General features: G+C 37.5%; 1 protein-coding gene across 4 annotated transcripts in view; it reads right to left on the bottom strand.

Moving 5' to 3' along the window:
* Positions 1 to 27,050, bottom strand: part of AFF3 (AF4/FMR2 family member 3) — a 564,761-nt gene that overhangs the window by 179,128 nt on the left and 358,583 nt on the right. For all 4 annotated transcript variants that reach the window (XM_041757150.1, XM_041757149.1, XM_041757151.1 and 1 more), the window contains exons 8-9: positions 17,072 to 17,152; positions 2,093 to 2,129 (exon numbers count right to left, since the gene is read on the bottom strand). In XM_041757150.1, the coding sequence (XP_041613084.1) occupies positions 2,093 to 2,129; positions 17,072 to 17,152 (118 nt within the window). The remainder of the gene's footprint in view (positions 1 to 2,092; positions 2,130 to 17,071; positions 17,153 to 27,050) is intronic.

Genomic DNA, 27,050 nt, shown 5'->3' with positions numbered 1-27,050 from the left:
TTTCTGTTTAATTCACACACTCTTTTCCTTTATTATCTACATGACAGACTTTTTCTGATTTCAAAAAGAAAAAAGCACTGACCAAAAGTGACAGTTAATCCATCAATCCACACATACACATTTTGTGTTTGGTGTCTCTGCATTTCAGTTTTTTCTATTTTCTACATATTTATTGGAATCAGACTTTCAAACACATTCCAAACTGTAATTATTCGAAACCAAATACAAGAAATAGTACTGAAAATGCTGGTGGCATCAGCTCTCCTAAAGTTTCAAATGTGCTATAATCTATAGAAAAAGCTCAGATTTTTAAATAGCAGTATTACCTTTTTATAGATGTGCTCAGCTTTTGGGGGAAATTTTATCTGAAAAAAAAAAACACCTCTCTATCCCTAGAAAAGAGGAAGCCAATCACAAATTTCCATAGACAATAAAATGCTAGGAAGTATGCCACAGAAGGCAGTTGCTACCTCCCGTTCCATAGAAGATGGGGTCTGCTTTATATAATCTAAATTGCAGTATAAGCGTGACATGCCATAAAAATACACTAGATATGTACAAAAATCACAGTATACAGTTTTCGGACAAGAATTCAAACTCACGTGAAATGACAGAAGCAACCTTCTAGGGGTCACAAGGTAGTGGGATACAATCTGTTGTCTTAGGGGTAGATTCATTTTTTGTTTTACCATGTGACCTTGGGTTAGTCATTAAGCTCAAAAATTTCATTTTTATCATGTGTAAAATGGGGATGGTACTGCCTACCTTAATTGCCTATGGTTAGGATTAAGTGAAATTACATGTCAAGGCACTGGAACAAAGAAGAGACTCCTTTGTTCTTTATGTCAAAAACTCAAAGCTCAAGCAAGTACAATGGATGTACATTGATTATATTCTCCCTTTACCCTGAACTGTTTAAATTCAAATGGAAAGAAATAGGAAAGGAATGGCAACTCTTCAGTATGTTCCAGTTTTTTAGTATGTTCTTTAGTATGATCATAAAGCATATGATGCTAATACTGCACACCTCATGGATTTAATCAGGCATTTCTTTTAAGTCGTTTTCTTACCATTGAATTTATCATTTTCTTTAGATGTCAAGTCCCTTGGTCTTTCACTTCTTCACTGTGCCAATGCTCACAGCAAATCCCCAAAGAGGGTGGAATAATTAAGTGATATTGCCTATGCATCATGATGTTACCATCCCCCTACCCTGACTTTTCTCTAGCTGTGCATTAAAAGTCTGGGGCTTTTTAACACATTTGTCCCAAAGTCTTTTCTCCTCAAGCCTTCTGCCTCACAGATGCTCAGTGGGTGAGCCTCAGTTCCCAAAGACACATTTACTAGCTCAGAGTGATTTTCATGTTCAAACGTGGCTTTGTAATTGGCAAGGGGTGCTCTCAGCTGACTGGCTGGGCATGAGACTAACAATGCCCAGTCTTTGTGAGTGTGCTTTCATGACATGAATGGGGTAGCATATGCATTTTTAATGCTCAAGAAGATATTAACAGCAATCACTAGTGCCAAAGAAGAGAATTATAACACTACTTCATGGAATGATAACATTCTATCTTTGACAATGAAGCCCACGTGTTTCATTAGTTACTGGTTTCAATAAGAAAATTCCTTCCCAGACACTGTAGCCTGTCTATCTCTGGAAGAGGGCATGGTTTCTTCGTGGATTCTAAGGTCATTTACCTTGAAGTCTTCTAATTGGTTCTCTTGGCCCACTCATTTTCTTTCAAATTAAATAACTCACTGATTGCCTTTACAATTTTTTTTCCTGTCCATGTATACCAGAGACCAATTGTAATAAAGTATAATGTTCCTTCCTCCTAGGATTGCTTTGAAATTCACCATTTTATATTTCGGTTCTCCCTCCCTTTGAATAAAGCTAGAGGAGAACTCTGGATCACCATGAATCTTATCCATTTGGGCAGTACTTGAACAAATGGCCCTCTTTTTCACCACCTGATTTTGTTTCTTAGTGAAATTCTTCTCAACCTACAGTCTATTGCATGCATTGTCCCCTCCTCACCCCCTCTATCTCCCACCCTCCGCATACAAAGCTATAGAGAGAAGTCTTTCTTACTTGGATTATTGTGTCCGGAGGAAACAAGCTGAGAGTCCTAAAAGAACAAGAAATATTAATTAATTTTCTTATTTTGACTTTCAAAATCTAAGTTGAATATGAGACACTATCAGTCATTCAGATCCTATTCACTAATTGTGGTCTCTACCAGATACTGTAATGAGAAATGTGCTTACTAAGCAGTTCTGAAATGTAGCTAGCTCACAATCACTTCACTTTTGTACTGTAGACTTTTTATTTATTGAGGTGAAATTCACATAACATAAAATTAACCACTTTAAAGTGAACAATTCAGGGGTGCTTGGGTGACTCAGTCGGTTAGGGTGTCCAACTCTTGGTTTCAGTTCAGGTCGTGATCTCAGTATTGTGAGATCGAGTCCTGCATCAGGCTCCGTGTTCAGCTTGGCATTCTTTCTCCCTCTGCCTCTGTCCTTCCCCACCCCTGTACTCTCTCTCTTTCTAAAATAAAAATGAATAAGTAAATCTTAAAAAATGTTTTAAGTTAACAACTCAATGGCACTTAGTACACTCCTAATGTATAATCACTATCTCTATCTGGTTGCAAATATTTCCAACATTCCAAAATAAAACTTCTTACCCTTTAGGCAGTGTCTCCTCATTACTCACTCCTCTCAATCCCTGATAATCACCACTCTGCATCCTGTTTTATGAATTTATTTATTCTGGATATTTAGGGAGTGGAATCATAATACATGTGACATTTTGTGTCTGGCTTCTTTCACTTAGCATAATGTTTCAAAGGTTCACCCATGTCATAGCATGTATCAGTGTTTCAGTCCTCTTTAAGGCCAAATAATATTTCATTGTGTGTATACACAACATAATGGAATATCCATTAATGGATATTTCAGCTGTTTTCTACCTTTTGGCTATTGTGAATAGTGCTATTATGAACCCACACATATATGTATTTGTTTCAGTCTCTATTTTCAAACTTTTTTGGGGTATATACCCACAAATGGAATTGTGGAGTCATAAGGTAATTCTATATGGAACTTTTTGAGGAACTGTCAAACTATTTTTTTTAACATTTTATTTATTTATTCATGAGAGACACACAGAGAGAGGCAGAGACATAGGCAGAGGGAGAAGAAGGCTCCATCCAGACAGCCTGATGTGGTACTTGATCCTGGAACTCTGGGATCATGCTCTGAGCCCAAGGCAGACGCTCAACCACTGAGCTTCCCAGGCATCCCTGTCAAACTATTTTTCATAGTGACTGCATCACTGCATTTTTACCAGCCATGTATGCAGGTTTCAATTTCTCCACATCCTTACCAACACCTGTTATTTTCTTTTAATTTTGAGAAATTTTAGGATAGCCATCTTAGTGTGTATATGGTTTCGATTTGTATTTCCCTAACAGCTAATGATGATGAGTATGCTTTTTTGGGCACTTGTATACGTTCTTTGGGGAAATATCTATTTAAGAACTTGGCCCATTTTAAAGTAGGTTGTTGGCCTTTTTGTTGTTGAAATAGTTCTTCATATATTCTGGATCTTAGACTCTTATCAGACATGATTTGTAAATATTTCCTCCCATTCTGTCAGCTGTCTTTTCACTTTATTGATAATATCCATTGATCCACAAAATTTTTTAAATTTTAATGAAGTCCAACTTATTTTTCTTCTATGGCTCATGCTTTTGGCATCATATCTGAGAATCTACTGCCAAATCCAAATCATACATTTAATTCTATGTTTTCTCCATGAGGTTTATGATGTTAGTTCATATATTGAGATTTTATTATATGACTGACTTTTAATCTAACCTACTTCCCTTTGTGTATATCTTTACTCTCATCACCTTTCTATAGATGATGCTGGCAACCATCCTACCATGGAAAACTCTCTTGAACAACTGTTGTCGGTCTCACATTGGTAGATGGAAAGATTACTACAGATTTCCACTTAACCTGCAATGGTGGAAAGCCAGTACTACATAGTATTTTGAATTTAGTTACCGTTTAGGTAAATAGCAATTGATCATGATTTTATTTGCACTAAAGTGAAATGTTAAATTTTGTTTTGGGAATTCACATCCTTCTTACTTGCAAAATTCTCTTTTAGCATGAAATATAAGGGAGAGTTACAAAAGAATGAATTGATGGAGATGGTAGGAATGTAAAAGAATAGGTAGCAGCAAATAAAATCCAGTGAAACTCCTTTATAATTTTAGTGCATGGGACAAAAATCTAGTGAAATGGAATTAAATTCTATTATATAGTTTAATGTATTTTACTAGAGTTTTGCTCCATGAATATATTTGTCATGGGACAGGAGATGTCCTTTATGACTTGTAGCATTTTCAAATCCATGTGATGTTTTCAAAAGGAATTCCACTGAAACATGATAAAACCAGCCAGACTGCTGGGTAGGGGCTGGTTGGGAAAATAGGGAAGGAAAGGGATTCCTGCTCTATTAAGCAGACTGAGTCACATACAGATGCTTTTCATGCTAATGCTGGTAATGATGAGCTATTCATATGAAGAAAAAGAACAAGCTCAACTCTGAACCTGAGAGTCAGGTTTTGGAAACAGTGTATTAAGATGAAATATTGTTCCTGAAATGATGGACTAAAGTATAATCCTCATAAATAAATAATTTGGATAGTGTTATTAAGAAGATAACCACAGTTAAATCCTCCAAATGGATTGGTATGTTTTCCATCTTTTCTAATTAATTTAGAGTTTATATTTGAACATAAGTTAGTGTTAGCTTTGATACATGAAAAGTACTTTGAATCCGTGTAGCTGACTTCTCTAACTGCCTGCAGATTTTGACATTTTGTAGGTGTCCTGTACTAGAGAAGTAAACACTCACTCATGATCAAATAGGCAAGAATAGTAATTGAGATAGTTTTTAGCATTAAGTTCATTCTTTTTAATTTTTTTATAGTAGGCTCCACAATCAGCATGAAGACCAACACAGGCCTTGAACTCATGACCTTGATATCAAGATCTGAGCTGGAATTAAGAGTTGGACACTTAAACCACTGAGCTATCCCAGGCACCCTGCACTAAGTTCATTCTTAAAAGAAAAAGTAGGTATTTCTGTGAGTCTGCTGGTTGAAACTCTTGGAAAATAGCTCATTTTATTACTTGATGCATACCAGGCATCTCAAGTTCAGACGATGACTATGGACTCTGACTCTTGAGCAGAGAACAAAAAGTAAGGTCATATATAACCTGAATTATAATTACATACTGCAAGATCATGTATTTCAGAGATTGCAGACTTTGAATTTTACCAAAACATTTGCATAATTAATGATGATGATTATTTCTATTTTGTGTGGGCAGTGAAGAGAGGCAGAAAATGGCTCAAGTAATTGGTTAAAAAAAATCACCACAAAAATCTGCCCTTCCCGAAAGAAGGAGACTTTTGGAGGGGCAAAATACTTTGTCTTAATATGTGATGTCATGTTTGTAACCAATGTCTTCTGGATGGTGCACTGAACCAACAAATATTAGCTTGAAAATAAGGACTCTAACCCCAGTTTCTAGACCATGCCATTCTGGGGGTACGAATGTTATCCCATCATCATTGTCACTGATGTCTGGCCAGCACATAGCCAGGGGGCCGGTGGAGGGCGTGAGTTACCTTATGAGGCTCCTCTCAAGACTACATCCATAGGGCATTGTCTTTATACTGACTAGGTCTCTGCTGGCCAACAATAGGGCCAGTGGCTGCTGCTTCTTGAAAGAGTCCTGCCCTGCCCAGGCAGCTGCAAAACCCTGGGGCCACCAGAGAGCGTACAGATCCTTTATCCTTCACTGAGAGGAGCCAGGCTGCATTCAGAGCAGAGGGAAACAAAGCCCCCTCCCTCCAAGGGCCCAGGCACTTAAGTTCTTCCCATTTTGTATTTCCTGTCATCCTACCCAGACACTCTTACCACCTATAGCTTGTCTCAAAGGTCTTCCCTCTCTCTCTTCTCTTCTTTCTCTCAAAGGCCCTTGCTAAGTTTTCTGTAAGTAGATGCTTGGGGAGTTGCTAACCTCATCTGCGTATTCTTACTTTAGCCCCCTCTGGGAGCACTCTAGGAGGGCTGCAAGGTTCTGTCAGACATTTTAAGAGTTACAGAGTGAGGGAACAAACTCCCTGTCTACAGGGCCCCGGGGCCTGGCAAGTTAGCAGTGTAGATGATATGTATACAAAATATCATAACCTAGGGCTGAAAGGGATGTCATGGCCGCTCTGCAAGAGTACTTCAAGCCTTTGCAACCTTTCCTTGGCCTTGGGATGCATGCCCTGTCATTTTCTGTTTTCTGCTTGGCAAACTTCATTCTTTCTTCAAGGCTCTGAACAGAAAAGCTCAAGGGTTACCTGCTCTTTGAAATCTTCCTGATCCAGAAAGGGCTCATCTGCTTTATGTTTTCACTGTACTGTGTCACACTGCCACTACAGACATTACCTTTTCAACTATGATTCTTTAAAAGAAGGACAAACCCAGCTTTATTAAGGTACAAATTCAATGATATAAGCTGCACATATTTCAAGTATACAATTTGATAGATAGGATAAAAAGATGCTACTATTATTCCTGCCTTGACCCAAAGGTAGCTCTATCTTATTGAGGAGCATTTATTATTTAAAAAAACAAGCAACAGTAATACCTATTCATTAAAGAAAATTCATAAAAGCAGTAAAAGTAAAGTATATACATTTTTAAAAAGTTGCCTGTCATCCTGTAACAGGACACTGCTAAGGTTAATTGACTGCTTTTGGTTTGCCAGTGTCATTCATCAAGTGAGCATCATTCTGACATGTGCACAAAGGCGAGAGCCACTTCCGGTTATTTACAAGAATATCTACAGATGAGAATTTATGCTTCTCCACCTCCAAGTCCTGAATTCCCAACACCTATTTTTTGGTACACAGGAATCCTAAACCTTCTTTAAATGTAGTGTTTAGTTGGGAAGCAGAGTTTGTACAAATCATTTTGCTGAAGTGTGCTGGTATCTAGAAAGCCCTTCAATGAAGCACTGTAATAAAGACTGTATTTCGTCATATGTACTCTGCCAGCAAAACTGTCTGAAGCTACACTCCCTCCCGTACTATTATGAAAGAAAACTACTGCCAATTAATTTTAAGATGCCGTCAATTATAAAACAAATCCTGATTTTTAGGGAACATAAGATGTCAAAAAAACCCCACAAAACTACTTTAGATCAGTAAAATACAGTTTTTCTTAAGCCATATAGCTTAAGGAGGGTCTTTATACTATGAAGGTATTACTTTTTTTTTTTTTGAGGGTATTACTTAAAAATGGCTCTTTGGAATCATCTGAGGACTGCTCCACTCAGATCTCTCGTTGTGTTTCTATCAATCCAGTGTTAGAATTATGATAAGCAAGAAATGGAAATATATCTCATATTTTCAGACCCACGTACAAAGCTAGTTACTACAGGAACAAGACACACATGATTTGCAGTCTCCCTTCACACCTATTATTTCTCCTCATTCTTTTCTATAAAGCTTAAAAGAATTGAAATAAGGTAATTTATAATTAATTTAAATGTTTGTTTCCAGATAGTGCTAATCATGGAGTTTTAGTCCAAAAATTTTGTGGTGCAACTTAAAGCATGTTAGGAACCCCAAGAACAAGATAGAAAATGAACTTCCCAACTGTAAAACACTTTCCTTCACACTTGCTGCCTTCCTTCTTCTAGTGGACAAAAAGGCAATAATAGGATTATCATTTCTAAAATGATGCTAGAATTCTTCTGTATAATGCTTTAAACACTGATCAGTAAGTATAGTTCCAGACCAGGTTTGATCCCACCAGAGCCAGCATCCATTGCCACACAAAATGTTTGTGAAATGTCATTAGGTTTGCACATATGCCTTCTGAGGATGGAAAAGGTTCAAGCACTTGGAGTCCTTTATTTGCATTTCAAAATTTATGAGACTGTTCCAGAAATGAAGAGAAAGGGCAAATCAAATTCAATTTTTTTTTTCTTGGTTGAAATACCTGATAATGGCATACAGGTTTTTTGTTGTTGTTGTTGTTTTGTTTTTTGTTTTTTGTTTTTAAAGCAAATTCAATTACTTTTGAGATTTAAAGAATGAGGTGGACATGTCTGGTAGTTTTTATCTAGGGAATTGTGACTCCCAATTAAGATTTTAGGGAACAGAAAAAAAATATCCAAGTTCATTATCAGTGAACTTTACTATACATAATGTCCTTTAACAGTGAGACAAATTGGGGAAATTCTCGGAAGTATTCAGCTAATTAATTTAGTGGTAACTCAGAATGCTCAGTTAAAAAGACTTTTCCTTGTGAGGTCAAATTGCTCCTTCAATCTTAATGAGGGCTTAATTTTGTTATTTATGAGTCATTTTGGAGATTTTCTCCCTCATATTCCATAAATAATTCTAACTCTACACTAGCAATAGTGATAATCTCAAACATTAATCAATTAATGAACTGCACACCTCCAATTGTCAGAATACTAATTAGTTGAGATACAGGTTAAAAGAGATGCACTGTGTGTGAAAATTAGCAATAGTTTTTGTAGTAGGCAGAGTAAGGGCTCCCCCAAAGATGTCTGTTTCCTAATTACTGGACCCCATGAATATGCTGCTGCTCAGGGCAAAAGGGATTTGCAGATGTGATTAAATAATTCTGAGATGGGAGATTACCCTGGATTATCAGGTAGGCCCACTATAATCACAAAGACCCTTAGGACAGAGATGAGGAGGAAGGAGTCTCAGAGAAGGAGATGTGACAAGGAAGTCTGAGGTCAGAATGATGAGAGCCATGAGCTAAGTAACAAGGGTAGCTTGTAGAAGCTGAGAGCAACAAGAAAACAAATTCTTCCCTAGAGCATTTAGGAAGAATGCAGCCCACTAACACCTTGATTTTAGCTCAGACTTCTGACTTCCAGAATTGTAAGACAATAAATTTATGTTGTCTTAAGTCACTAAGTTTTTGGAAATTTGTTATAGCAGACATAGTACACTAATCCAGTCTTATTTCTTCTGTACAAGATAAATTAATAGTACTTACAAGCTTTTTGAAAGAAAAACATTATTAAAATCATGCAATGTTCTTACACTTTGTAAAATGACTTATCCTTTCTTTCTTGGGTAAGGCAAAAAGATCTAGGAGTGACATAACTACATACAAATCCTATAAAAATCCTAAATAACATACATTTTAAAATTTAAATTTGAAATTCTGTGCCCTATCTGATATTTGATAATGTATCTTTTTGGATGGAAGATAAGATTCTTGTAACTTAATTTCTGCCTTGAAAAATATATTTTTTATACTAGTGACATGAGGTCTCAATTTTACTGTAAAGATAAGTAAAGATAAGTTATTACTTCAACTTAACCATATACATTCAACAAAACAAATTTGTACAGTCCTTTTGGTAAACCAAATGGGCCTTGGGATGTGTGCTATTTGGGGATACCTCTACATTGCCTGGTTGGGGTGGCCAGTGGGGCTTATACTTTTGGGTCCCACAGAACTATAAACAACAGAGAAGAGTTCTTAAGCCACTACTATCCCTGGGTCACAACAAGAAGCAACAGACCTAGAAGCCCAGTCTTTCTGTGAGGGAGGCCTAGGCCTAGTAACTAATCATCATAGCTATGGCCTAAGGGGCAGGCTACTACTTAAACATGCATCTAGGAGCTGACTATATTTCTTTCCAGCAATCTTGGAGGGTAAGTGCTATCTTTGCATTCATCCCAGCTGGGTTCCAGAATGCCACATCTCCTGGAGGGGAGCATTATGTGTACCTGGTGCCTGGTGTTTGCAACAGATGTCCAGGGGATGCCTCTTGATCACCTGGTTCTGATGGCCTGAAGGGCCTTCTGTTCCTGGGTGCCACAGGACTGTGGCAATTACAGGGAAGCCTATCTTCATAGCCTTCTTGGCAGGCTATCACGTCCAGGGGACTGCACAGACAGTAGACTGAGCCATATTCTTTTCCCCAATCTGTGAAGGAGGCCACTTTGTTTGTCCTAGAGCTTTAGACTGAGAGGTAGTCTTCGGGACTGGCACATACTTTAGTGGCCAATGGAGCTGCTCTCAGGGAAGATATGCTGTAGACACTATCTTTTCATTCTCCCTCTGCCTAGCTCTAGCTTGCTGGTATCTCCCAGAAAGGAGCTTATATACTCCTCTGGAACCCAATTTTTTTGCAATTGCTATGCAGGGAACACTTCCAGATCCCCTGGCTCTGGTGGTCAGCAGTGCTTATGCCTGTGGTCCCTCAGGACTATATATATTTGCATACTTTTAAAAGCTGCTGTCTGCAGGTCTGGTTTTCAGCTTGAATCTACATGCTGAGATTCTTCCCTTTGGGACACTGACATGTCTTGGCACATTCTGAACTATTAGGGGCTGTTAGAAACATAGCAGATTGCTTGGACAAATACATAGGTTTGAGAAATGACTGAGATGTGAGGAAAGGCTGAATAAAAGGGTTCATTTCCAACATGAGGCTACTCCTTCAAGACTGTGAGAGGTATTCAGCTAATTAATTTACTATATATCTACTATATAGAAACCAACACAGAGAATCAAGCAAAATGAAGATACAGAGGAATATGTTCCAAATGAAGGCAAAACTTCAGAAAAAAAATCCTTAATGAAACAGAGGTAAGTAATTTATCTAATAAAGAGTTCGAAGTAATGGTCATAAAAATGCTTACTGAAAGGGTGAGAAGAATGGAGGAACACAGTAAGAACTTCCACAAAGAGATGTAAAATATAAAAAAGTACCAAACAGAAGTCACAGAGGTGAAGAATGCAATGACTGAGGTGAAACATACACCACAGGGGTTCAACAACAGAATAAATGAAGCAGAAGAAAGGATCAGTCTACTCAAAGACAAGGTAGTGGAATTCACCAATCAGAGCAGGAAAAAAAAAATGAAGTAAGTGAAGACAACTTCAGGACCATACAGGACAACAGACTAACATCTGCAGTATATAGGGCTCCCAGGAGGAAAAGACAAAAAGAAAGGGACAGAAATCTTATCAGAAGAAATAATGACTGAAAATTTCTCTACCTTGAGGAAGGAAATCGGAATCCAAATCCAGGAATCCCAAAGAATTCCAAAGAATATGAATCCAAAGAGACCCATACCAAGACACATTATGATTAAAACATCAAACGTTAAAGAAAACAAGAGAATATTAAAAGCAGCCAGAGAAAAACAGCTTTTTAAGTATAAGGGAACCCCTATAAGAGTTTCAGAACAAACTTTACAGGTCAGAAGCGAGTAGTAGGATATATGCAAAGTGCTGAAAGAAAAATCTAGCCAAGAAAATTCATTAAGAATTGAAGGAGAGATCAAAAGTTTTTGAGACAGGCAAAAGCTAAAGGATTTCATCACATAATGATGAAGGTACCTCATGAAGTGGCCTAATTAGTAACAAGAAAGCATGTGAAAGAGTAAATATCACTGGAAAAGTAAATCTTTAGTAAAGGTAGTGGATTAATTATTATAGAGGTAACATGATGGCTAAAAGACAAAAGTGGTAAAAATAACCATGACTACAATAATTAGTTAGAGGATACACAAGATAAAAAGATGTAAACGTGACACCAAAATCAAAACGTGGCAGGAGAGTAAAAATGTTCAGCTTTAGAATGGGATCAAAGTTGTTATCAATTTAAAATAGACTGTTATGATATAAATTGTTACATGTAAGCCTCATGGTAACCACAAAGCAAAAAGCTGTAGTTAATACTTAGAAAAGATAAAGAGAAAGGAATATAAGCATACCACTAAAGAAAGTTATCAAATCACAAAGGAAGAGAGCAAGAGAAGGATAGGAACAGAAAGGAACTACAAAAACAATTAGAAATCAACTAACAAGATAACAATAAACACATACTTATCAATAGTTGCTTCAAATGTAAATGGACTAAATTCTCCAATCAAAAGACACAGAGTGGCTGAATGGATTAAAAAACAAATTCAAAAAAATATTGTTGAGGCTACTGTGTGGAGAATAGATTGTGTATTAGGGTGAATGGCTGGAGAACTGTAGTCCAAACTAGATGTGATGATGGCCTGGAATAGAGTGGTAGATAGAGCAAGTGTAGAAACAGGAAGACTAGTTAGGGAGCTACCACAATAATTAATGCAAGAAGTGATAGTGTAGACCAAGGAGGTAGCTATGATGGTGGGGTTAGCATTTAGATTCGGGATATATTTTAAAAGTGGGGTAGACATGATTTAATGATGAGTTGGATGAATGGTATGAGAGAAAGAGGAATCAAAGATGGTGTACTGAGTTGAATAGCATCTTCTAAAATTCATGACTACTCAGATGAGGTCAAGATCACACTAGATTAGGGTGGGACCTAAATCTAAAGACTGTTGTCTTTATAGAGACACAGAGACACACAGAGGGAAGACAGCCATGTGAATGTAGCGGCAAAAGTGAAAGTGATGCAGCTACAAGCCAAGGAATGTGATTAGACCTGATAGTCATTAGAAGCTAGGAAGAGGCAAGAAGGATTCTTCCCTAGAGCCGTCAGAAGGAGCATGGCACTGCTGACACCCTGATTTCAGACTTCAGCCTCCAGGACTAAGAGAGAATAAATTCATCTATTTTAAGCTGCCCACTAGTTGTGTATTTTGTTAAAGGTATCTTAGAAAACAAATACAGATGATTCCAAGGTTTTTGGCTTGAAACAGCTGCAAAAATGGAGAAATCACTTACTGAGAAAAACTGAGATAAGGTTTGTGGAGGGGGGTGAAAAATTCAGTTTTTGCTATGCTAAGCTTAAGACGTTTGTTAGGTATCCAAGTAGAGATATTGATTAAGTAAGTAGAAATACAAGTCTGGAGTTTGGGGGATGGAGAAGGGGCTGGAGACACAAACTTAGACGTCATAAGCTTGGCATAGAGAGTTATTTAAAGCAACAGACCAGATGAAATCACCAAAGGAGTGAACAAACAGAGAGGAGAAGTGGAAGGATTAAAAGTAAGTGCAAAAAGGATAGTGGGCAACTTTAATTCAAGTCTGGACTAAAAACCTGCTTAAAAATACACTCTAGTGAAAACAATAAACACATCTTAAAAAGCAGAAGATTTGATGCACAGGAAACAATGACCAATTAAGAAACTCACAAATAATTGTTACGGTGTAAAAAAAAAAAAATAATTGTTATGGTGTAATGCTAAAAAATAGTTATAATAATGACAATTTGAAATATTGTAATCTCAAACTGAGAGACGGTGGTGAGAGAGACCAAACTAGACCTAATTGTTTTATAGCTGGGCGTAGAATATGGTTATGAGTTAATTGTAGGTATTGATAAAAATAAGTTTAAATAGGCTAATGTATTAAAAATTTAAAGGCAATTACTACAAAAACAGATTATGTATACATTTGAAAATCTGAAAGGGGAAAAAAAAAGAACAAAGAAAGTTTAGTTAATTCAAGAAGAGGTAGAAAATTCCAAAAAGCTAATAGGCATAGAAGAAAATGAAAATACAATTAAAGATCTACTCTTAAAAGAAAACTATGGACAGTACCTTTTATGGTTGAGTTACTCCATGCCTCTAAGAAGGGGGAAATTGGCATATTATATAAACTATATAAACCAGAATACAGAAAAAAGTAGAAAGCTAAAGAATTCATTATAGAAGGCTATTATATTCTTGATGTCATTCCTGATGATGAACACAGGAACAAAATTATGAAATTAAGTATTGGCATATTGAATCCAAAAGTGTATCAAATGAACAGAACACCATACTCAAGGAAACTAATCACAGGAATATACAAGTGATTAAAAAATCAGAGAACATATTAATATAATTTTCTACATTAGCAGATTAAAGAAAAAAAGCTATGAATATATCAATAAATACTGAATACATTTCAACCAAATTCAAATTTGTTCTATTCATGTATACTCTGGAAAACAGATCAGTAATTGCCAATGACTGGGGGTGCAGGAGGCACTGACTACAAGGTACCAAGGGGGAGTTTTGGGTGGTGATGGAATGCTTCTATATCTTGAGTGTGGTGGTCTCAGGAGTATATGTGTTTTTAAAGACTTGCAGGATACTAAAAAGAGTAAATTTTGCTATTTGAAAATTATACCTTGAGTTTCAAAAATGAAAAAAAGAAACTGTGAAAGTGTTAAAAAACCTAGAAATAGAAGGAAGCTACCTGGGCTGGACATATAATACACAATTCTTATACCTATTGATAACTACATTCAATGATTAGAATCATCCTTGTTAATGTTACGAATATGGCAAAGATGTATAGATTCCAGTAGACACAAGACGAGTAAAATGGAACACATTTGTTACTTGCAAAACTCTTTAACAGTTTCTCAATTCACTTAGAGTAAAGCCCAAGTCCTTTCAAAGTCCAAGTCCTACTGTCCCAGTATAATGTGACTGCATTTACCTCACTGTGCCACTTACTGTTTCTTTGCCTGGTTTCACTCTGCCTTGACCCCACTGAGTTCTTGGTGTTCCTCTAGCGTCCAGGCAATTTCACTTCCATCTGCCAGAACTCTCTTCCTCCTCTTGCCTATGTGACTTGCTCCTTCTCTTCCTTCAGCTCAAGTGTTACCTCCTCAGGATGGCCTTTCTTAAACTCTCTATTTAAAATTCATCCATCCCTATTCACCATCAGCATTCATTATTTTCCTCTCCTAATTTATCTTCCTTCACTACATATTATAATCTAACATGTTACACATTTTACTGCTACATATTCTGTTTTCCCCCACTTGGAAAATATAAATCCACCAAAAAAACCTCCCAGAACCAAAAGGAGTTCAAAGTAAACACAACCCCCAGTGGCATTCCTTTTCAGTTCTCTTGGGTATATACCTAGGAGTGGAATTGCTGGATTATATAATAACCTGATGTTTAACCTTTTGAGGAACTGTTAAAAGTGTCTTTCAAAGAGGCTGCACCATTTAACCTTAAAATGAGTTATCTTTTTATGTTGGGTTTTAAGAGTTCTTTATATATTGTGCCACTCACTACCTGTTTCTTTTTTTCTTCACTACTTGTTTCAGTAAATAAAATTTTATTTGAACATAGCCACATTCATTCATTTAGATATTCTCTGCAAAGCTTAAACTATTTACAATCTGATCCTTTACAAAAAATGCTTGTTGACCTTTTATTTAAAAATGAGTAATTGGGAAAGAATCAGATAAATATACTAAAAAAAGAGGCTGGACAGTCCTGAAGCAAATTCATGTATTTATGAGAAGTTCAACTGTTGATATAGGTGATATTTCAAACCACTGGGCGGAATATGAGCTAATCAGTTGATGGTGTTACAATAATTTACTAACCACTGAAATGAATAAATCTAGAATCCTATGTTACACCATCCACAAAGTTTTTTAAAACCTAAAAACGAAACTATAAAAAATGATAATAAAATAGCATTGTAAGAATGTGGGAGAGCAGGAAAAATCATTTTTCCCTGACATAAAATTAAACACTTTGCTAGTATAAAAGGTACATAAATAAGGTTGTAAGAAAATAGTTGCATCATATATAACAGACAAATGAATAAGATATAAGGAGTTCCTACAAATCATTTTTTTAAAAGTGGTAATGGATATGAATGGGCAATTTGTAACGGAAAAAGAGTCAATGCTCAAACTCAAAAGTAATTGGAGAAATGCAAATTAAAACAATGGGATATCAATTTTTCACCTGCACTGCAGACACAATGATATAACACCAGATAATGTTAAACACTGGCAAAGATGCATAAAAAAAGTACTGTTGAAACACAGTCAAGGCTAAACTTGGCTTCTCATGCCTCCAGCACCCAATTCCTGTTCTAGGTATTTGTACTAGAAACTTTCAAGAAGCATACAGAGGCAGTTATAAAAATGTTGGTTATAATAGTGTTTGTGATAACAACAAGCCAGAAACAATATCAATGTCCATCAAAAGAAGCTTGACCAAATAAACTACAACAAATTCAGACTACAAAGTATTTTGTGGCTATTAAGGAGAATGAAGAACATCTCCATATATTTACTTACAAAGATCTCCAAATACACTTGGTTAAAGGAAATAAAAATCAGCTCTTAGAATGAAATTTACCACTGTGATAATAATTATAACAAACTGTTATTTTAACATTTTACTTTAAAAAGTTGTGATGTTAATATTTAGCAATAATACGTATTCACGGTATCTGAAAAAAATCAACTTTTATAGAAGAAATGCTTTTAGAACCATACCATTTAAGGGCTTTAAAAAACTGCATATGCACATATATGTATATCATGCACAGGGAAGATGAGTGGAATAGTATTCACCGAACTCTTGAGAGTAAACTCTGGGTAGGGAAATAAAAATCTAGATGGAGGGTACTGTACATTTTCATATTTTGCTCCTGCTATATGCATAATTTCATCTTTATGAATATGTAGCTATATGTTAGTTGTATGGTTAAAAAACAAAACCTATTAGACTCATGTATAATTTAAATATATTGTGATGAATTTTTTGAGTGTGTGCTTGTCCTAAGAAAATATGGAAGTTTGTTTTTTAAAGTCCTAGAAAACATTTTAAGGTTTATAAAACATACCCAAGAGGAATTACATACTACATGTCCTCAATTCTAAGACATTGATTTTAAGATACATCATTAATTTAATAACAGCTTTTTAGGGAAAAAAGGATGCACAATCACACTAAATGTATAAAATGATTGTATGATGCATTTCAACTTTACAAATGTTTTAGATAAAATGACAAGTATAACATGTATCACATTTTGTAGGAAGTATGGAAATGGAAGCGAATTTTCTCCCTTTGATGAATAAATACATGTTTGCAAATTGTTGAAAATCAGAACCCTATGCCTCTGGTAAGACTATTTACAGATGGAAAACAATCAAGGGAAAACCCACTATCCACTAAAAATCTCTATGTGAGTAAAGCATATCGTTCCTGAGTGTTTCAAGATCTCACCTTATTTGGAAATGGAAATTTGCTTGGTTCCACTTTTCCAGGTGCTGGAATAGCAGAAAGTGGTGGGAGCCAGGTCATCTCCTAAGTGGTGGGAAAAAACAAACAGCACTGTAATATGTTGAGTATTTAAAGTCTGTAGCATATAAAATAGCTATACGAGCCTGCCTTAGTAACACTGGGAAGGAACAGGAGTAAAGAATGAAAGGGATTTTTTAAAAAAAGGATGTGAGACCAGCTTTCATGATCTCTTTTCCTAATTTTACCAATTTTTGGTTCCATGGCTATCCCCATTCTCTCTTTAATCTTAAAAAGAGCTGCAAGGCTGTCCTATTTTTACTTCATTTAAGCTGCATAAAGGGACAACCCAGTAGTAAAAGTTCTATGGAAAATGCCGTACAAAGGGGGCTGCTTCTCTTGGACTTAATCCCACAAAATTTCATAGGGTGTTTCTGAAGGAATGGACAAAGTACTTTTGACTTTAGGGTCATTATTAGAGGACTTCTTTATTTTATTAGAAACTGATATTAGGGTGAGTTTCCAGTAAGCCCCCACACACTGCTTTGGCCTTCATAAAAATTTCCTTCATGGAGAAGTGAAAAAACAAATCATATGTATAAAATAAAGAGAGAGAGAGAGAGAGAGAGAGAGAGAGAGAAGTATCTTATTTTTCTTTTTTAATTTTTTAAAAAAATTTTCTTTATTTATTCATGAGAGACGCAGAGAGAGAGAGGGAGAGGCAGACACAGGCAGAGGGAGAAGCAGGCTCCATGCAGGGAGCCTGATGTGGGATTCGATCCCAGGACCCCAGGACCACGCCCTGGGCCGAAGGCAGGCTCTAAACTGCTGAGCCACCCAGGGATCCCCGTGTCTTATTTTTCTAACACAGTATTAAGAACACAACTTTAGCTCAATGCACAATCACCTGTCATGTGCTTTTTGACACACACTTTCACTAAACTGTGAGAGGGAGCAGTGTTTATCCACTTGCAGTTTCCTTCCTCAGTTCTATCTCCTGGAAGGTACCTGCATTCACCAAATGACTGTACAATTCAATGGAGTCAATCAACTTCTGATTACCAGGATACTTACTTTGAGTTTATAGATAGGTTTTGAGCCCTATTTTTTTTTTTAATTTCCTTCCACTTTCAAACATAAGCAAACACAGAAGCAGTAGTTGATCCATCTTAAGAAAAGTGAGAAATTCTTTTTAGTTGAAGACATTTTTCTCATTTCTCTTGGGGAAGAGGGATTCTGACAGGTTTTTCAAGTCCAGTAGATTCCTGAGGGGGTCTTGTGCCCTTTTTGGCGGTAACTTTCCTCTTTCAGCACCTCGGATAGTGCAGACCCATTCAGGCAGGGAGCAGAGGGAGTCAAACCCACCCTGGAAGGATTTACTGACCCTACCGTCATCTCTTGCCCTCCATGACACCTGTGCCGTAGGTGGGTTAGGCTCACAGGCATTTGAGATGTCCCTTCTCCATTCCACTGTTCCTGAGGTCTCTCCAATGGGAGCAAGGGAAGATCCAGTGACCTTCTGTGTCCCTCTCCTCTTACCTCTGCTCCCCAAGTACTTGCCCATTCTATCCTGTATCTTTCCCTGCTGTCTCTTTTGAAGAGGCTTGTTAAGCAGGACTCCTGAGTTTGTGTCCAGGAACTGAGTGGGTGGTCAGCATATTTTTGAGTGAATGCCAAACTAAACAGTATTTCTGCAATGTCTCTACCATCCTAATCATACCTTAATTACTTTTAATCTGGATTGCTTTAATAATTCTTGATTGGTTCTCTCTCTTATGTTATTATTTTTTAAAAAGATTTTATTTATTTGTTTGACACAATTTCACAGAGCGAGCACAAGTAGGGGGAGCAGCAGAGGGAGAGGGAGAAGCAGGCTCTCTGCTGAGCAGGAAGCTGGATGTGGGGTTTGATCCTAGGACCACAAGATTGTGACCTGAGTTAAAGGCAGACACTTAACTGACTGAACCACGCAGGCACCCCTCTTTTGTTATTAATCCACCCACTACACTCTTGCCAACTCAATTTTCCTAAATTGTAGATGCAGATGAAAAGCTTCACTGCTCCAAAATCTTCGCATGCCATTGTATATATAACAATATGATAATGACCACAGCAATGATGCCTCCTGTTGTGCTTTACAATTTTCAGAGTACTTCCATACACATTTTAAAATTTATACTCAACCTTTAATTACTATTACATCCATACTTCAGGTGAGGAAGTCAAAGTTCAAGCTCACTCAATTCATAAATGTCATGCTGAAATTTGTATATATGTCTCATACCTCCAGCCCAGTATTTGTCTTTCACTCCACTGCATTTGCTCTCAAAGACCTCACTCAGCCTAGTATTCAAGTCCTTTACAACAAAGTCCTGGTATTCAGCCTTGGGCCTTTTTGTTAATTTACATACATACACTAATATAAGAAAAGCTACGCCTCTGTGTTCAGTTACACGAGACCCTTTGTGTGTGAATGCCCTATTCTCATATGCTTTTTGGATTTCTATCCATTCACTAAGGTGCATCTTAAACATATCTACGTCTTGAGGCCTTTGCTAATTCCCCTTCTATTCCAATGTGATATGACAGTTTCCTTCTGATGCTTCTCCAAAGCATTTACTCATTTCCTCTCTCATCATAACTGTTAGATTCTTCTTTGTGTTACAGTTTTATGATAGTTGAGTGTACTTCACTCTGCACTCAACCATTTCTCCTTCTTCTGATATCCTTCCCCCCCCAAATAGAATAGAAATCATACTTCAGAATCTCAAGAATCTCTTTCAATAACATTCAGATATTTTAACATAATCCTGTAAAGAAGCACTGAAAACTTCTTCAGAGAGGGATACTGCTTACTTATCTTTGTGTAGATTGAAGCACATTATATACTAAGCACTCAAAATCAACTTGCTGAATTGAACTGAATGCCCATATTTCAATGCAAAATTGCTCACTAACTTTATTTTAATTCTAGCTAAGTATTTCCATGTGATTTTTCCACTCAATGCATTTTGCTAAATATATGAAGGAATGGTAAATACAGACAACGGGGTTTCTTAAAACATTCCAGAATTTCTAAAAACATAAGAATTCTTTACACAAACTATTTAAATGTATACTTTAAAAATCAATGTGCAAGAATTTTTTTAAGATTGATTACCTAGTATATAAAAATTCTTCACTATGGTTAGATGGGAAAATTAAGAGCAAATAGATTCTACTTCCTCTTTCTATTTCCTCTTCTGTCACTAGTTTAGTGATCTTAGGTAAGTCACACCTTCAGTAAACTGTAGTGATTTCAAACCACAGTTAGGAATTAATTAAATATAAGCTTGTGGTATTCTAGAACCAGAGGAAATAGAGATGTTAACGATCTCATAGTTTAGTCACAAAGACTAAATGAGATAATACATATAAAGGGCATAGAATGGTTCCCTTATGTTTAATCATCCAATAAAAGACAGTAGTGATTTATATCAAACTGAGTTTCAGAATTCTTGTCTCTAAAATGAGAAACAGAATTTCTCTCTGAGCTTTAGATATTGGGAAACTGAGAGAATATATGGAGAAGTGTTTTTATTAAAAAATGAGGCATTATGCAAATGTAACCTGTAATTAAGCTAGTAATTATCAATACAAACTATACAGTATTAAAACAGAAAGTTATTTAAGGTGATTATTATGATCCCTAAGTATGATTTGTATGTTACACTGGAGAAAATGTCCCTAAGCTTTTTCATGGGAACACAGCCTTGACATAATAGTGAGATAAGATTTGGTTTACAAAATAAAGGGGTGTTATATTATATCTTACTTCTAGTAATTTAAAATGTGAAAAATTTTTCATAACTGTTAAAATTTCACTTAGTTTATCTCACAGCATTTTCTTCACAGGGAAAGATTCCTATCCATTGCCAGGTCATCAATCCCATGCCACTGTGTCCGCTGCTGTCCCCTCACCCCTTCCGACCTCCTTTGCCTCAACCTTCCCTTCATAACTGCCTTGCTCCCTCTTCCCCCAATTGGCTGTCATGTAGCCACTTTCTGGATCATGGTAAGACAGGAAGATAATACAATGTAAGGTCAGTTACTCCAGAGTTTATTAGGAAGCTATCTTCTGATCTTCTAAAGTCCCTTGCCACTTCTTTAATCTGTCTGCCTTCCTTCCTTTTTGATTTTCTTGTCACTTAGGAACGAGGTTACATCCTATTCCTCAGCACTGACAGGGCCTCAGTTTTGAGCTTACATTGCTTAGCCTACTGGTAGGATTAAGAATAAAACGTATCTGTCTTAACACAGCCTCACCAGTCCCATCTCTTTAAGCAGATGTCTAGTTACCCAAGGGACATATTTCAGGGTGTCTTCTTATTTCTTAGATAGGCTTAAAATGCCAAGTCTCTTTATAGTAAATACACTCACTTTTCTGCTAAATGAAGGAACAGATGGTTAAATGATAACAGTATAGAATACTGCATTTCATTAACTGTCCAACTTTTTTCTATCCTCCATATAGCGGTTTTCAAAAGGCCATAGGGACATGGGCCAGTGTCCATTTTCATGTCTATTGTCCAGCAAGATTGGCCCTGAGTCCCAGGAATCCAGAAGCTCAAGGTGAGCAAATGCCCATGTACTCATTTTACATAATCCTCTCCCTCCACTTTTACTCTGGTGTCACCTGGCTCAGCCTGACCTAGCACAAATGGTCAAAGGCACAGGGTATCCATTCATTATGCAGTGTAACTCTTTGTTATTCAAGGTGAGAAGAAACAAAAATTGAATTTTAGCCCAAAATCTCAAGAGTTCAAAATGTACAGTATAAAGAGCTGTGAAGTATAGTTTGCAGAGTAAATTAGAAAAATTTTGAACAACATTTAAATTTTCCTATTAAAATCAGCAAATAGAGAAATACTTTCTCTGGTTTCTCTCCCTGTCTACTGTCTCTCCACTACAATCTATCTTGATCACTGTCAACGAAGTGTTTTATTTAAAATAGTTACTATGCTGCACTTGCTCAAAAGCTTCCAGGGACTCTGGTCCAAGCATTCAAGATGCTCTGTCATATGGTGCCATCAAGAAACGCTGCGGTGTTACTGCTTGTTACTTTTCTATATGGTCCTCCCCCTTCCCTGCCAGATGGGCTTACTTCTTGTCCTACCCTACGTTTTCCTGTCCCAACATTTTTTGCTTTTCCTTTCATGTTTTTTTTTTTTTTTGCTTTTCCCTTCATGCTTTCCCTTCATGACTTCATTTATCTCTTCCTTCTTCTTCTTCTTCTTTAAAGACTTATTTATTTTAGAGAAAGATGGGGAAAGGAGCAGAGGGAGAGGAAGAGTGAGGATCTCAAGCAAATGCCCAGCTTAGTGGGGAGCCCAACTCGGAGCTCTGTCTCAGGACCCTGAGATCATGACCTGGGCCAAAATCAAGAGTCGGATGCTTAATGACTGAGCCACCCACTCACCCTTACCTCTTCCTTCTTTCTCATCTCATTATGAAAGTCACTGCCCAGTGCAATCCTTAGCAAGCATCATGCCCTCCACTCTCCATTTCACATGACCTGTGTCCCTTACTTAACATTTCCACGTTACCTGGGGCTGTGAGTTTACCTTTCATGTGTCATCAGATTACACATTTTTTAAAACCCCTATTAGGTTATAACCTCTTTGAGAGAAGGGATTGTGCTCTTTGAACTCCCAGATTATATAGATTATACATTTTTAAAACCCGTATTAGGCTATAACCTCTTTGAGGGAAGGGACTGTGTCTTTTAAACTCTCGTAACTCTCTGGAGGCCTACCACAATGAAGAAAAGAATAGGAATTCATTTAATTTCTTTGAGATTCTCTTTTCTCGCCTTTTAAAATGATGGCACCAATAAGCTATACTTGTCCTACCAAATACATATGATGGTTGCCAGAATTGGGAGAGACTGAATTTTCTTTTCTCTTTCAGCAATGTTTCAACATCTGCTGCCAACTCAGAGGTTTGCTAAAAAGGGGTGTCTATCTCCGCAGGCCTGGCAAATGACCACAGCTAACTCCAGAATTCTTTGTGCTCAGAAACTCCCTCTTTTCAAAATAAAACACTGGATTAATTCTGTCACTTGGGAATAAAAATATAAAATGCCAAAGTTGGTTTTTATATGTGGCAAGTAGCTCCTGCAGACCAGAGCGTTGTTTTGTTTTCAGTTTCCATATCAGGATAATCCCTCAGCTTTTCAGTTTTCTCACACATATTATTCATGTTATGATACTCCTATCCGATAAGTGCTGCCAACAACAGGACAGCGTAATTTTTATTACGCTGCATACCCTTTAAGTGTGGGGAGCTAACGAGAGCTGTATCCAGCAAAGGGAAACACTCCTGCAGGCCCATATCTGGGAGTCAGAGCACCAGCTCTGGAGGAAGAAAAACCAGGAGAACTCTACTTCTCTAATGGGGCTGAGAGTACATTCTAACTGTCAGTCCATCCCTGGACTTTCCATAGACTCCAACACCAGACTTGAAGGGTGGGCAGATCCTGGCTTTGAACAAGTAGGTTGAAGGTACCCCCTAAATCAACAAAAATTCAAGAGCATTCTCATTTTGTTGCTATAGTAAGAGGACCTAGAGTTTGCAAAATAATAGTAGATATAGTGTATTCATGTCCATGAAGAATAACAACAATCATGATTTTGATGGAAACACTGCTCACGGAAAGCTTTTAGAAAAACAGTAGCTGCTGGAAAAGAAAAGTACCTTCTGGTTTTTTTTTTTGTTTTTTGTTTTTTATATAGTCCAGTTAAGCTGCTAAAATTATAAGTAAGCAAATAACCAATAAAAATGTGTCATTGCAGCATTACTAAAAATCATAGTGAGATCTTGTTTCTTTATATTGAAAACCCAGGAATACATCCAATTTGAACAAAAATTGGCTTGAGGAGGGGATTCCCTGGAGCCATGGATGTATTTTCTGGTCTCGTGCATGTCCCCTGGGTGGGAGACTCGCAGATTGGAACACTAACTAATCTAAGCCAGTGCTTTTTAACTCTAGGCTATACCCTCCTCCCCCCTCCGCCATCAGTGAGCTTCTTCAACAAGGGACAGAATGGTGGGTGTACCATGTAGGTAAAGATTAATGGAATCAATTCGAGAAACAGCTTTCAATTCAGCTTTCACTGACTGAGAAAGACAAGGAGAACACATGTGTTAGATAACAATAGGACCCCATGGGCTTACAGTGGGAAAGCAAGCACTGGGGACGGGAAAGTACAAAAGCCAGCCTTGAAACAAGAGATTCCAAGGGTGCCCTCGGCCTGTGCATCACACTTCCTCCCTGGGCCATAGGATTTTCAGTCCTCTGAGGCACATTATTTCCTTCACATGTAAAGAGTGAGTCCTTGTAAGGAAATCCATCCCGTGCACTACAAACTCAACTCTTATCTCCCTGATTCCAGCCTCCCTGCAAATTCTGGACTCTCCAATAACAGGATAAGAGCACAGACTGAAGTCAAGATACAAGTGCCAGTCCAAAAAATTATTTCCTGCTAGATGCCTTCATTCCAGACTTTTCTGAAGATTTCTCGTTCTAGATGCAGCTTGGCTTATTTTCCAGTTTTCTTCTGGGGCAGGAAGATGGATGTGATCTTATTCTCTTGCCTCTTTGTGTTAAGTGCATTCTGTTTTATCTGTTTAATTGGGACCTTCTGGAACAGTAAGAACCATATATTTTTATAATTCATTTTTAGATTTACCTGGCTTTCCATTTCATTCCCCCCCCAGCCTTAAAAATATTATAATTCCTATTCCTTAATTATGCATTGTTTCTGGAACTAAATGTTGGATTGAAATGTTAAAAGTAGCAAAATCTGGGGCGCCTGGGTGGCTCAGTCAGTTAAGTGTTTGCCTTCAGCTCAGTTCATGATCCCGGGATCCTGGGATCAGCCCTATGTGGGGTTCCTGCTCAGCAGAGTCTGCTTCTCCCTCTGCCCCTCACCCCTGCTTGTGCTCTCTCTCTCTCTCTCAAATAAATAAAAAATCTTCAAAAAAAGTAGTAAAATCTACTTTGGGTTCTCAGAATTTAAAGAAGAGGATTTTGATGTTGAGTGTACAGCTGCGGGAACTTAATGACTCTTGTTAAGCTCAGGTGACAACTTCACTCCTTAAAAACCTTATGCCCCTGTTGAGAAACACTAGTTAGTCTAATTTTAAAAGATGCTTTTGAAAAAAATAAAGCATTTGGGGGCAGTAAGAGGATTTCCCAAATTCTGAATGTGGGGCTGGTATTTTCCTCTATCATTTCTAAGAATAAGTCTTAGTAAGTCTAGGTTTATAAGAAGTGAGCCAAATTCCTGACTGGCTCGTGAGAAAGGTCATGTTATTAATGATGCCACTGTCACCTTACTTTTTGATCTACCTAACACCTTCCTAATAGACGTATGGATTGTAATTAATCTTGGAACTAGCTGTGGTTTGCAACAATCAAACAGCTCTTTCATGTGTATCTAAGGGTAAAGAAGGTCTTATTTGGGGCAGAGAGGAAGACTCGGAAGCCAGAGGGGAAGAGGGTGATAATTACATTCTTGGCCATGTTTTCCTCTTACCATGTTCCCGAACCCTCTTCCACAGACAATACTCATCTCTTAATTACAGAGAAGTGGAATGTGGAACAGAGAAGTTTGAAGTCAGCATCTGAGAAACCACGTGTCATTTTGGTCCTGCCGTGAATCGTAGAATGACCCTGGGCAAGTTCGCTTTTCTGATTATTGATGACCTAATCTGTAACTTGGTGTTAATAACCCTATCTTACAGCATTACTAAAAGGGTTATCGACAAACACACAAAGTATCTAGCATAATGTCTGGCACCAAGTAGGTGCTCCACAGAAGGTGATTACTGCTGTGTCACTACCTTTATCATTACTGTTGGCAGCTTTTGGCTTGAGCTTTGTGAAGAGATGGGGATGACTATAGGAGAAGACATTTATGAGTTTGTTTTTTAATCTATTTCACTCTGTTAATTATTTAATATTTACCTGGTTAATTATTCATAGTCAAATAGAAGGCATAATGAAAGTGTGCTTACCAAACAATAATTTGCTTCCCTTACTCCCTTTGCCACTAGAGTGCCATTTGCACAATGGGGAGAGTGTGCTGTCACATGGTCTGACATTTTTCTTAAATGGGACCATTACTAGTAAGCAGAATGCATTCTCTTTCCAAAAGCTGGTTTGGGGTTCAAAGGAGTTTAGAAGCTTTGTCTTTATGCCTCCAGACCACCTCTGGGGCAACGGTTAGGGCACTTAAGCTGGTACACTGGCCTGAGAGCTCTTCTAAGATGACCTGAAGGAGGCAATGGGGAGATGTGAATATGGAGGTGGAAAGCTACTGTGTCATGGCGGTAGAAGTCAGCCTGGAGGCAGGCAGGATACAGAGCAAGGCAGGCAGCCTGGACAAGAGGGGACTCTGTCTTCCCCACTGCGGGGCTGAGATAAATGTCCCTGGTACAGCAGGACGTCTGGTTCCCCAGAGGAAAGGCAAGTCTCAGCAGCTGTGCTGCCCTTAGTGCAACCTTGCAGTTGGGGCACATCTTTCTCCCTTTCAAGCCCTTTCTCAGCTAAGTTCCCTTTGGCCATGCAGGTTTCTGCCTATTAACTTCACCCAAGTATTTCTTCTCAGTTTGAGGGGTGATTTATAGATCACTGAGTGGCACTGCCCGAGTCTCAAGGGGGATGTTTCTTCATCTTAGGGATGAATGTAAAAGACAGGAAATGTCTACTGAAGTACTCCAGATACAGACAGCCAAATCCAGAGAAAGAAGGAAAGCTGGTTAGTCTTAGAGAAACGACCTTTTTTTTTTTTTTAAATTTTTAAGCCATGAAGTAAAAATATCTTTAAAATGGAGAAGTAAAAGATCAAAGTATTTCCCCTCAGGAGTTTATAGGTCTATGAGAAAAGAGATGTTAAGGCCAAAATGAAAACAGGACCAT

The sequence above is a fragment of the Vulpes lagopus genome, chromosome 5 (assembly GCF_018345385.1).
Source record: "Vulpes lagopus strain Blue_001 chromosome 5, ASM1834538v1, whole genome shotgun sequence".
NCBI lineage: Eukaryota > Metazoa > Chordata > Mammalia > Carnivora > Canidae > Vulpes > Vulpes lagopus.
This window is presented reverse-complemented; position numbering and strand designations above follow the sequence as displayed.